This window comes from Xiphias gladius, chromosome 15 (assembly GCF_016859285.1).
Source record: "Xiphias gladius isolate SHS-SW01 ecotype Sanya breed wild chromosome 15, ASM1685928v1, whole genome shotgun sequence".
NCBI lineage: Eukaryota > Metazoa > Chordata > Actinopteri > Istiophoriformes > Xiphiidae > Xiphias > Xiphias gladius.
Window position 1 is genome coordinate 24,531,570 of NC_053414.1, and position 11,839 is coordinate 24,543,408.

General features: G+C 43.4%; 1 protein-coding gene across 1 annotated transcript; it reads left to right on the plus strand.

Moving 5' to 3' along the window:
* Window positions 1-2,717: 2,717 nt before the first annotated feature.
* On the plus strand, window positions 2,718-11,577 carry notum1b (notum, palmitoleoyl-protein carboxylesterase b). Its single transcript, XM_040146066.1, has 11 exons — window positions 2,718-3,455; window positions 4,722-4,774; window positions 4,958-5,053; window positions 5,648-5,708; window positions 7,060-7,118; window positions 7,838-7,940; window positions 8,055-8,246; window positions 8,367-8,464; window positions 8,576-8,723; window positions 8,826-8,873; window positions 10,291-11,577. The coding sequence occupies exons 1-11, from the start codon at window positions 3,052-3,054 to the stop codon at window positions 10,631-10,633; spliced, it is 1,605 nt and encodes a 534-aa protein (XP_040002000.1). The 5' UTR covers window positions 2,718-3,051; the 3' UTR covers window positions 10,634-11,577.
* Window positions 11,578-11,839: the final 262 nt, after the last annotated feature.

Here is an 11,839-nt window from a genome sequence, read left to right on the forward strand (position 1 = left end):
AGGGCATAGACGAGGGCGGAGCTGGGTGTGCACTTTTGTACAGGTAGTGTGGTCTCTTTTTTATGTTAACTTTTATTGGTCATCTTGCTTGTGTAATCCTTGCCTTGTAAATATATGATGTCCAAATATAATAAGTTTATTAAAAATGTTGAAAAAACTTTATGGACTCGTTCATTTTATTTAATTTTGATAAGAATCATCTTGAAATTTTAAAACTAATCAGTATATGTTGATTTACCTAATTCATGATGAAAAGTCTGACGTTAAATATACTGATCCTAAGGATGAATAGACCCTAATAAAGCACACAATTTGCTATCCAAAAAAACATGAAGAACATTATTTTTGTCTTGGCCTTTAATATAAGTCATTCAAACACACACACACACACACACACACACAAAGAAAACACAACACAATCATCTAACATTTAGACTATGTAGCCTACCAATCTGGCTAAACAAGCCTTTCTACTTCAAGTGAAGTGACCGTCATAAGAGGAGAGGACAGATCCTGTCAATATCATCTCCAATCTGTTTCCCATACGGACGACTTCATATATGTACCACATGCAGTTTGACAGACGGCCTTTAGAGAAAAAACCCAAAGAATCAAGACCGTTTTCTCTCAGCAAGAATCACACTGGGTCAAAGCCGGAATCAGCCTGGACATGGTGCCAGCAGATGGACAGATGTGAGGCCAGAGCTTCAGAACGCGTGCGACTGCCTGACTGACCACTTCAGATGCGAGTCAGAGTCCACCTGGGAGGGAAAGAGAGAGAAGGAGAGAGACTGAGAGAGGGGTGAATGCAGCTCTTCAGTTCTAGGGGGGAAATTGCCGCCGTCTGAACAAACAAACAAACAATCAGTTTCCTTCCTCGCTCAGCAGGATAGAGACTTCAAAACTATGCCCGAATGGAGTGCAAGTACATGAAGGTATATGTGCTGGGGGTCTGTAAAGTTCTGCACATTTTCACATAAAAAACACTTTAATCACAGATTAATGAGCATCAAACAGATGCGCCCAATAAATAGAGGGTTGCCTTACTTGTTAAACCTATCAAAAGTTGGAAAACAAAAATGTAATGGCAGTATGTTGCTGAATGCCAGACTTAAAGTGAATGCCAGGGGTGGTTTATATCTTTTATGGCTTCAACCGGTGCCCTTCTATATCTTATTTATAATGTGTTTTGTTGTTTTAAAGGAGGCTAAAAGGAGCTTTATATGAGGACGAGGCAAATTAACTTTAAAACAGACATACTGTAGACGGTATCTGGAAACTTTCAGCGCGCTTCCATCATACAGGTGCCAGCACGGGGACGGACCAGTTCGTACTATCCACTGTCCAGATAGAAACACTTCTCATACTTCTGAGGGTCTACAGAAGGTTCGGTGATTGAATGATGCCGCCGCATGAAAACGTTGGTCTTAAAGGGGTGCTCCGTTGACATTGTATTGCTCTTCCATAAAGTCGGGGCTCATGTATGAAACAGATTCAAAAAAAAAAAAAAAAAAAAAAAAAGAATGGTCAAAATTGAAGCAGCAGATATTTTGACTTTAAATCTATGTGTTAAGCTCCAGAAATGATGGATCCTACAGTTCCCCAAATCATCTTTTCATTCGACCCTCCCTCCTTGGTAAATGCCCAATTTTCAAACTTCATGACTCCCAATTTTCAACACAGGCTTTTCTGTTGTAAATTCGTGGTCCCTAAGCCCAGGCCAAGCCAACCCTGATTACACCATCGGGGTTAATTCCCTAGACTCGACAAAGCTCCTCCAGAGCTGCAGAAGATACTAAACAACTGGATCTCACAGGATCACGACAAGTAAGCGAATCCTGACATGTAAAGTCAGCGGAATGTCATAACCATTGCCCAGTATCATCTATGTGGACCACATAGAGACGCCATCAGCAAGACCGTTGCTCACATGAACAATGAAGATGATGAAGCATTGAAAACGAGTCTGAGGACAGAAAACCGAGGGCTGATCGAATTCCATTCTTCTTAGAGCAAAAGCCCCACGTGTTCCCAGGCCCGGTGAAGCAGCAGGTGGACGAGCTGCCCTGGACCTCTGACGAGCTCAGACACAAGGTTAAGATGGCAAGGGAGACAGACGTGGCCGGAGGCTGTGACTAAAAGCCAAAAAACTATTTGGCTCAGTGGCCTTAAGGGCTAGAGAGTCCCCTGCCACTGAAAGGCAGAAGAAGAAAGAAAACGGTCTTGATCAGGCTGCAGACAAGAAGGCCGCCTCGGCTTTGACAGCAGTTATAGTTGTTACAGTCATGGTCAAATGAAATCCTGAGGTATACAGATAATCCCCAGAGGTAATGTCATGGAGCACACAACAGCTGAAGGATGCGTTTACAGAAAGTGGATATCCGGCACATATGACAGAGAGTTGATGCAGTAGCCTTTATTTGGCTCATTCATAAGGATGGAATTACTTTTTATTAATGAGTCTCAAATGATGCATTTGTATGTAACAAACACACACCATATTCAATCAAAGACACTTCAAAGGCACTGGAGGGGCGTGCCAGGCACACGCGCTCTCTGGGCGTGAGACCGACGCCCCGCGAGGAGCACCAGCCAAAGATAATAATGATTGGCCCGCGGGAGTAGTGAAAAGCACGGGGCCGGGAGGGGGAGGGAGAGGACGGGGGACTTCAAATAAAATCCCCCCTCCGTCCCAGATCCCAGAGCCAACAGGTCGAGTTACTACAGCGATTGAAGCTGGGCTGAGCGGCGGATTTTGACGCGCGTAATGACGCCTTCCCTGGACGAAGTGCAGACAGTGTTACGACTGACATGACGAGGGAACTGCACGTGCACTTGGGGTGAACTGTAACCCGGCTGTCCATCTCTCGAGGCACCATGGAGAACTTTAACCTGCGTTCATTCGGCGCACCTTGCGTGAGCGATCGTTTCCGAGACGTGTCCGTGCGTTTCCGAAGAACTTCCCACCTCTCTGTCGTCTCCTAGGACATGCTGCGTTTTATTCAGACCGCTCGCACACACTCGAGAGACGCTTCCCAGTAACAAGTAGAAATGCAGAGCCGCTGTGCAGTGAGGAGCTCGGCCGGTCTGTCCGCGGTGCGCTCCTGCCTGCTGCTCCTCTTCATCCACATGAGCGCACCGGTGGAGGCGCGGAGAGTGCGCGGCGGTCGGGCGCAAACTCGGCGGGTGCAGCAGCAGCAGCAGCACCACCAGCACCAGCAGCAGCAGCAGCAGCAGCAGCAGCAGGCTCCGGCGTACAGGGAGCGGGTGGAAGGGCCAGAGAGCTTCCCTTTAGACTTTACCGCCGTGGAGGGCAACATGGACAACTTCATGGTGCAGATAAAGAACTTGGCGCAGTCACTGTACCCGTGCTCTGCGCAGAAACTGGACCAGGACATGAAGTTGCACTTTCTGAGGAACGCGTCCGTGACTTGCAATGACGGGTCACCTGCAGGGTAAGTCTGCGTCGCTTCTTAACATTTCGTCAGCCACCTAAAACTTGAGCGTGGCTTAAAATCCCTGTCACCATTTTTGAATGTGGGGAATTCTTGGTTGAAAGCCACGACGGCGCGGATACTTGCGCTCTTTTTGGCACCAGACGCCCGACCTGTGTCACACTGGCGGTTTAGTCCCCGGCCCCTCATTCCCCGTGGATCAGAGGCCTCAGATCAGAGCGAGCGCGGTGCGCGCCGCCGCCGAGCTCTGCGCGAGAGGGACCGCGCGCGCTCTCGACAGAGAGGCGACCGCTTTGATGATTTCATTCAAGTCGGATGGACCAAAGTTGTTGGGTCTAGTATTTACGATATTAAAGTAGACTGATAAAGATAGATTGCAAAGAGGGATGAGTTTAAAAGTTTTCGACGTGACAGTGCAGGAAACGGAAGAATCATGGAAGGTCTTCCCCACTTGTGTGAACCATTATAGACCCCTAACGACATGCCTATAGATCCACCAGGTGGATCCGTACGGTGGGCTAAAACACACACAGACTACTTCTCACCGTCGGACCGTCGCTTGTAGCCTGCAGCTGGTTTGCGCCAGAATCCCCACTGGTAGGTTGTTAGACTCAAGATCCCAGTTTTGGTAAATGTTGCAAAAGAGAAGAAGGGATTAGGATGGGGGGGGCATCATGCTCCCCATAGAGTCCCAAGTGTTGGTCTGATCATGCCATACATTGGAGCACTCGGGCCCCAGTCAGTGGTACTGCAGTAGTTTTTTTTTTTTTTCTGATGAAAGGAAGGGATTCAGTATGATCTTGTGCGTCACTATTATCTCAGTACTCTTGTGTCATTAACAGGTGAGGCAGTGCAGCTTTCGGGATTTCCGGGTGAATAAAGCCACTGACATTACTTTTCAAAATAAATCCTGAGCACCTCATCATCTCATTCACGCACTGTGATTTTTCTGAATAAAAGGGACCTTTCCATATCCCACCCAAGCTCTCGAGCCTATGTGTGTGTGTGTGTGAGAGAGTGCGTGTCCTGCCAACACCGTGACGAGATTCCTCTACTTTTTCTTCTTGTTAAATAAGCAATTCCAGCTCCGCAAGCCAGGTTAAACAGGCTCCTGCAGAGATTTTAACGGTGTGGTCAGAGCCAAATCTTTCATGTCAGCATCAAGGGTAGCGTCCCTATCGCCGAGCTTGGGTCGTGTTTGTACGCACCTGTGCGTGCATGACACACACGAACACACTCAGTGATTTCTCTGGTGTTCTCCTGCAGGTACTACATCAAGGAGTCCACAGGCAGCAAGAGGTGGCTGCTGTTCTTAGAGGGTGAGAAGGCACCTGGGGGATAAACCCGATACAGGACACTACATGGACATTAAGCTCAACACATTGAAATACTACTGTAGGTAACCTGTTGACACGCTTGTGTGTGTGTGTGTGGTGTGTGTGTGTGTGTGTGTGTGTGTGTGTGTGTGTGTGTGTTTGTGTGTGTGTGTGTGTGTTCTTCAGGTGGATGGTACTGTTTCAGCAGGGAGACCTGTGACAGCAGGTACGAGACAATGAGGAGACTGATGAGCTCCACCAAGTGGCCACAAACCAGAACAGGTAACAAGGCAAACACATCGTTTAGATTACGCACAAACACATACCGGCATAAATGTGTTATACATTTGTGCAGCTTCTGATAAATCTCTTCACAGTCCCCACAGAGCTTTTGCTTTCGTCCGTAGGAGAAAAAAACGTCCCTGAATGAACGAGATTCATGGACCTGTTTGTGTTTCCTCTTTAGCTGAGTTTGCATTCATCTTTAAAAGTCAGACTCTCTGGTTCTTTCCCTCCAGCCATCAGGGAACCCCTTGTTTGTTTATGACTCTACCTCCACCACCCCCCTCTCTCTGTATACTTTACACTGGTGGCCAGCGCAGCAGCCGCAGAGCTCTTCAAGGTTCGCATGTAATTGCTGACCAAAGCAGGGAAACTTAATGACTTATTTATCAAAGGGAAACACACACACACACACACACACACAGTCACCCACACACTCTCTCTCTCACAAACACACACACACGAAGGTTTGTGAATTTTAACAAGTAGCCATTTTAACCCCTCTTACCTTGACTTTAGGTTTTTGACTGTGTGATGAGGAGATTCGTCCAGAAAGTGAAATAAATGTCAGATCTCACCTCCTGTATTTCACAGGAACAGGAATTCTGTCTCCTCAGCCAGAGGAAAACCCGCACTGGTGGAACGCCAACATGGTGTAAGAACTTATGTCTCTCACTTCACTTCATAGTTAATACACTCGTGTGTTGTGCTTATTTCTTGTTTTCTCAACTCTAACTCTTTCCACGTATGTCAATGATTGTATGAGTGAATGGGTGCACACACTTCGGAAAGTATCCCATCTAATTATCCATCAAATTTAACTAAAAAATATGAACCTGAAGTGTTTTTTCCCCATACTGGTGCTTTATAACGTTGCTATCTTTACTGTTTTACATTACAAGCTTTAACACACTGAAGACATGATAATGTTTATTAAAAAAATGTAATATATGAATTGATAGGCTGTTAAAACTACTACTTGTCGATGTAGTCAGACTCAGCTTCACCTGGACCAACTATAAAAACAAAATACAGTGGAAACCGCTTATAGCGATCACATCTGTCAGGGTGAAATCGATGGCACTGTCAAAGTCCCAAAACGGGAGGGAAAAATAACTGACTGAGCCACGGCGGTGTGAGTAGAGGAAGCCAGCACATGGCACGCGAGTGCGCACAGGAAGCGCACGTACAGGCACGCTCACACACAGTGAACTTGTGTTGGGAGAGCAGGCAGGAACGGTCGATACACACTGTGGCAGTCCAAAAACCTCGTAAGCATAAGTTAAGAGAGAGCCTAAGCATATGGCAGCTTCCAGTAGCAGACTACCACCTTTTTAAATTCTTTTTCCATATGTTGACATCAATGAAAAGACCCAAAATGAAAGACTGTAAGCGGGCTACTTGACTCCTATAGGTGAATCATTTAAACAGCATTTGTACAGGAATGATTCTGTTCCAACATTTTTGATCCATATAAGTGGTTGATCACTGTTTTTCTTACAGGTTAATGCATGACTAAACTCTCATTCTATTCCTTATACAATGAGAGTTTTTTACTTTTGATACTAAGGTATTTACTTAATTTACTTAAATTATTAATTAGGAATTAAACATTTAATGGTTTATATTTCAGTTTTCATTCTGGCATTGCTCCTTTCAGTTACAATAAGAACATTAAAGACATAACGAGTACATGTGCCACCTCTGCTGGTATTGTTATTGCCATCTATCATCCTTTCATACATAAAACAATATTTTTGTTCTAGCAGCTATTTATCATTGTTAGACAATGAAAGAGACACACTGACGTCCTACAGCAGCTTTCAATCTTTGAACACACACTATACACGTACTATTTTTTTTGTGTTCAGTCTACCGTCACGCAGCCAGGTTGGCCTTTATTTGTACAACTGTCTTACCTGTCACCATCGGCAGTCAAACAAAAGCTGCTCCGATTCTGTTCAGTTTGATTCCACATTGTCAGTGCTGCTGTCTCTCTCCTGCAGGTTCATCCCATACTGCTCCAGTGATGTGTGGAGCGGAGCCACCCCGAAGACAGATCACAGTATGACACAATAAATGAGATGACTCACTGCGTGAGCTTGTGGCTCTGGCTGCAGCTATATTAACAAAGATCGATTGATGTAGTAGATATTTAAAGGTAGTGAAAAGGGGCGAGTGAATAGAACAGATGAGAGGCTACAAATACAAACATCTTATGTATCTATACCAGCCATAGCTTTTTGAACTTCCTCCATAACTTTTACCACATCTGAATTACTGATACCCCTTATTGTATTCTGCTAGTTTTAGATACTTGTAAAAGTTAATGAATAACATAACACAAAATGTGCAGGTATCCCTATGTAGGAGTTATCACTACATTCCAGCGCACATTATTTCATCCCTTAAATGTCCTTGAATTCTCCATTAAATCAAGATAACTTATTTCTTTCAAAATGCCAAAGCTTAAAACAGAAAAGAAGCCAAAATTGTCCAGTTGAGCATAACTCAGTGTAATCAGTCAGGTGCCATTTGCGATTTGGGTCAATTAATGTTTTTTACGTTAATAACCCTGTAAGTTTCGCTCATAAAAGACCATAACAAACCCATGATGAAAAAGAAGGGGATGTGAGATGTAATGCCTTTGTGTTGTGTCATCGCCCAGTTGACTTTTCAGCTTATAAAGAGTTATTAGTCGGAGCGAGAGGTCAAAAGTTACATTACTCTTTTATTATTACAGGTGACTCTATGCTAATATATAGGTAATATTTTTGTTGTCAGGTGACTATGCGTTCATGGGGTCTATGATCATTAGGGAGGTGGTGAACGAGCTGCTGACAAAAGGTCTGGACAACGCCAAGGTTCTTCTTCTTGCAGGAAGCAGGTCAGTATTGGGCATACAGTATGTGCGTGTCACCCGCTGTATGTACAAATGTGTGTGTCTTGTCAGAGATAATCACTCAGCTGCACCCTCTGACCCCACTCTCGCTGTCATTAGCGCGGGCGGTACAGGCGCCCTGCTGAACGTGGACTACGTTGCCGAGCAGCTGGAGTCAAAGGGCTACACAGGGGTGCAGGTCAGGGGCCTGGCGGACTCCGGGTGGTTCCTGGACAACAAACAGTACAAATTCACAGACTGCCTGGATACCATCAGCTGTGCCCCCAGTGAGGCCATAAAGAGAGGCATCAGGTAAGGCAATGGAGGGAGGGAGGTGCACGGATGGACTGATGAAGGGGCTAAGAAGGTGAGGAGGACGCTTCATAAGATGTACAGATTTTGTAAAGTGGTGATACTACTGCGGTTGTGCAGGTACTGGGGCGGACTAGTGCCAGAAAGCTGCAGACAGGCCCACGTTGGAGAGGAGTGGAACTGTTACTTTGGATATAAGGTCTACCCCACGTTAAAAAGTGAGTGACAAATCACCCTGAGCTTCCTCGTAAGGCCGACATAGGCAATTGAGACAGAGGCCGGTGTGTCATTCAAAGTCTGACTGTCAGGGCGTCCTCCCTCCTCTCCAGGCCCGGTGTTCGTGGTGCAGTGGCTGTTTGACGAGGCCCAGCTGACGGTCGACAACATCCACCTGACGGGACAGCCCGTCCACGAGGGCCAGTGGAGGTACATACAGAACCTGGGCCAGGAGCTGAGGAGCACGCTCCGTGATGTACCGTAAGCCTGACACTCACACTAACGCACACACATGCACACTCAAGAGGCCGTTTAAAAAAAGACTGTTTTGTTGACTGTGTGACTCGGTGTTTTGAATGGCAGGGCGATGTTTGCTCCGGCCTGCTTGTCTCATGAGCTCATTACCAGAACGTGAGTACATAAAACTTTTGAAATCATAAAGCTTGAGTCAGTAAGACGTTCTCTATTAGCAGTTTATTTAAGGAGTCTGCTGTTGACTGTATACACAGCATGTCAGGTGACTATCAGCAATTTGGAGAACAGGGAACTTGTACAGACGAGGATTTTTCTGCCACTATAATAAACAGACTTTCATTCACTGTCATTTACCTACTTTACCCTGAATTAAATTTTACCATGTTTTTTATTTGCCTGAATTAAGCTTTAATTGTTCATAAAATAAGCTATAAGTACTCCATATGTTTTAAAATGGGCAACTTGTACACTTCCTATGTAAATTATTTACTCTTTGTGTTTTATGTTTAACATTATGATGCCCACAGATTTCATACATTATATTGTGCAACAAGTGGTTTGCGGTAGTGTACTCAAAGTATGTTATGCTCAATACTCATACACTTTTTAATTTTAATTCAGATGAAAAACTACATATAGATAATATAACAGATGGGAAAGTGCTTTTGGCAGAATTGAGTAGCAAACAATTTGAGTTATTTTAATCACATAAATGCAAAACTTCTGTAAATCCAATATTTCCATAAAGCCGTGTTGCCTGTTGATTTACAAAATTGCCCTGAATGGTCTAATACAACTAAAGCTAGACCGATAAATTGGCTTGGCTAGTATATCGGCTTGTCACAGATATATCAGTAATATGAATAACATAAAATTGTGGTAAAAAAATGCCATTTTTTTTTTTTTTAAATTTTGAGTATTTTGGGGCAATTTTTATGCCTTTTATACCTTTGTTGCAGACAGTAGAGGAAAGTCCACAGCCGCACTTGAATCAGGGACGTTGTTAGTGTCTTATCCTCCATGGAGCAGGAGTGCACCCCATGTTCAATATCATTTAAAAAAAGTGTCACGGTTACATGGCTTGTCCATCAGCGAGCGAGTGTATTTTTCACCAGTAAAAGATCCCGTTTAGTATATATTCAGGCACAGCTCCTTATAAAACAAAACAAAAACAAAAAAACAAGGAAAAAATGTTTAGGTGCTGTGTAAAAAATAAGGATTGGAATATTAATTGTTTCTTAATCTTTCAGATAGTATTGACTTCAAAAATATTTTATTAAATGGGCTGTAAATACAACCAGATAGACCCCACAGTGTAAACCATATGGCTTAATGACCTGTATCAAACAAATCTACAATATAGAATTAGTTTTTACTTTAATCTTCGTGACAGCACTACACAAACATTGTATACAAGTATGACATTTTACAGAGTGATAATATGTATGGTTCTTGTAACATTTTGTGGGGGGAGAGGTGATGTTGTTGAACATTAAGGTATGTTATATTTATTCTGAGTCTGTCTCATCTACCTTTGACCCCTCCATCACTATGTCTCCTCCTGTCCCTGCAGTTACTGGATGGACATTCAGGTGAAAGGCACCTCCCTACCCAGAGCCCTCCACTGCTGGGACCGCAGCCTCCAAGACAACCTCCACGTCAACAGCAGCCACGGCAACCACAGCCACCAAAAGCACAACACCCCACCCATAAGGGGTTGCCCTCTACATTTGATCGACAGCTGCCCGTGGCCTCACTGTAACCCCTCCTGCCCAACTATTCGCGACCAGCTGACGGGACAGGAGATGAGCGTGATCCAGTTCCTGAAACACATGGGCTTTGACGTGCAGAAGGTGGCTCAGCAGCAGGGGATGGACCCCAGGAAGCTACTGGGCATGCTCAGTAACGGGAACTGACATTTTAGTGCAGTGTCAGTAAGTTCTGCAGGGACGAGAAAAGTGCTAAAAAATAATTGTAAGACAAGAGCAACATGGAAACAAAACTCTAATGAGAAACTGTCAGTTCTTCCAAACAACAAACAGAACTAACTCAGCATTCGTAAAACTGAAAGACTCAAAAACACTGAGGTGCCTGTTACTGAGTCAAATACAATCAAACCTAAACGTCTGAACTGTTTAAACACAGCAAATGAGGTCACATGTTCCTTGTTCTAACATACTGACAGAGGCATAGTTATGCTGTTATTGTGAGGTGTACACAAATACAATGAAAGCTGGGTACAGTGTGTATAAATATAGATACAGTAAATACTGTATATACTGTATAATGTGTATGTATGTATCTAAAATAGTCTTCAGAGTTTTGATGGGAAAGCACAGACTGAAAACACCTCGCAGTTGGTTTTGTGGGGATTTGGTGCTCCCTTCTGTCAACTCTAAAAATCACATTCAGAAATCCATCTACAGTGCTGCTGCTTCTACCCTCCACCAAATATGCTGCTTTTTCTCGTTTTGGAAAAAAAATAATTTAATGGTTAATATTTACTAATAAGAGGTACAAAGATTAAAATTATAATGCTATTACTGTTCTTCAGGCTACTTTATAGTGCTTGTATATTTATTTTTCTACTGAAATATATTTTATATGTCCTGTAGTTGCATACAGTTAGTCAGTGTAACAATGTTTCCATTTACTTTTTACTTGCATGATTGTAAAAAAATCCTGTATGCTAATAGTACAGATCATGTCCATATTGTTTTTCAGGCTGTGGAGTTTGTAACAAATATTTTCTTGTGCTGTAGTTGTGCCCACACTTTACATAAGCACTAATAAATACTAATACACACCGATATGATAAAACATAATTTAATTTAAAAAAGAATGACAATAGAAGGCATCATTTACAGTATTATACTCACACCCACAACTTCCAAAGTTTACCTACATGCACACTAATAAAATTATTTTTAAAAATTAAAAGCATAAAAAATTAAAAAAACAAAAACAATTCACAGTTGGTATGAAAGTGCTTCTACTAGATGACTGAAATCTATTTAAACTGAAGACATCGGTTTAGTGATTTCTCTATTATACGGTCTGTTTTCGTGCTCACAGAAATACCTGCTTGTTGCTCAGTTTGCCTATTAAAACTCAAGAACGAT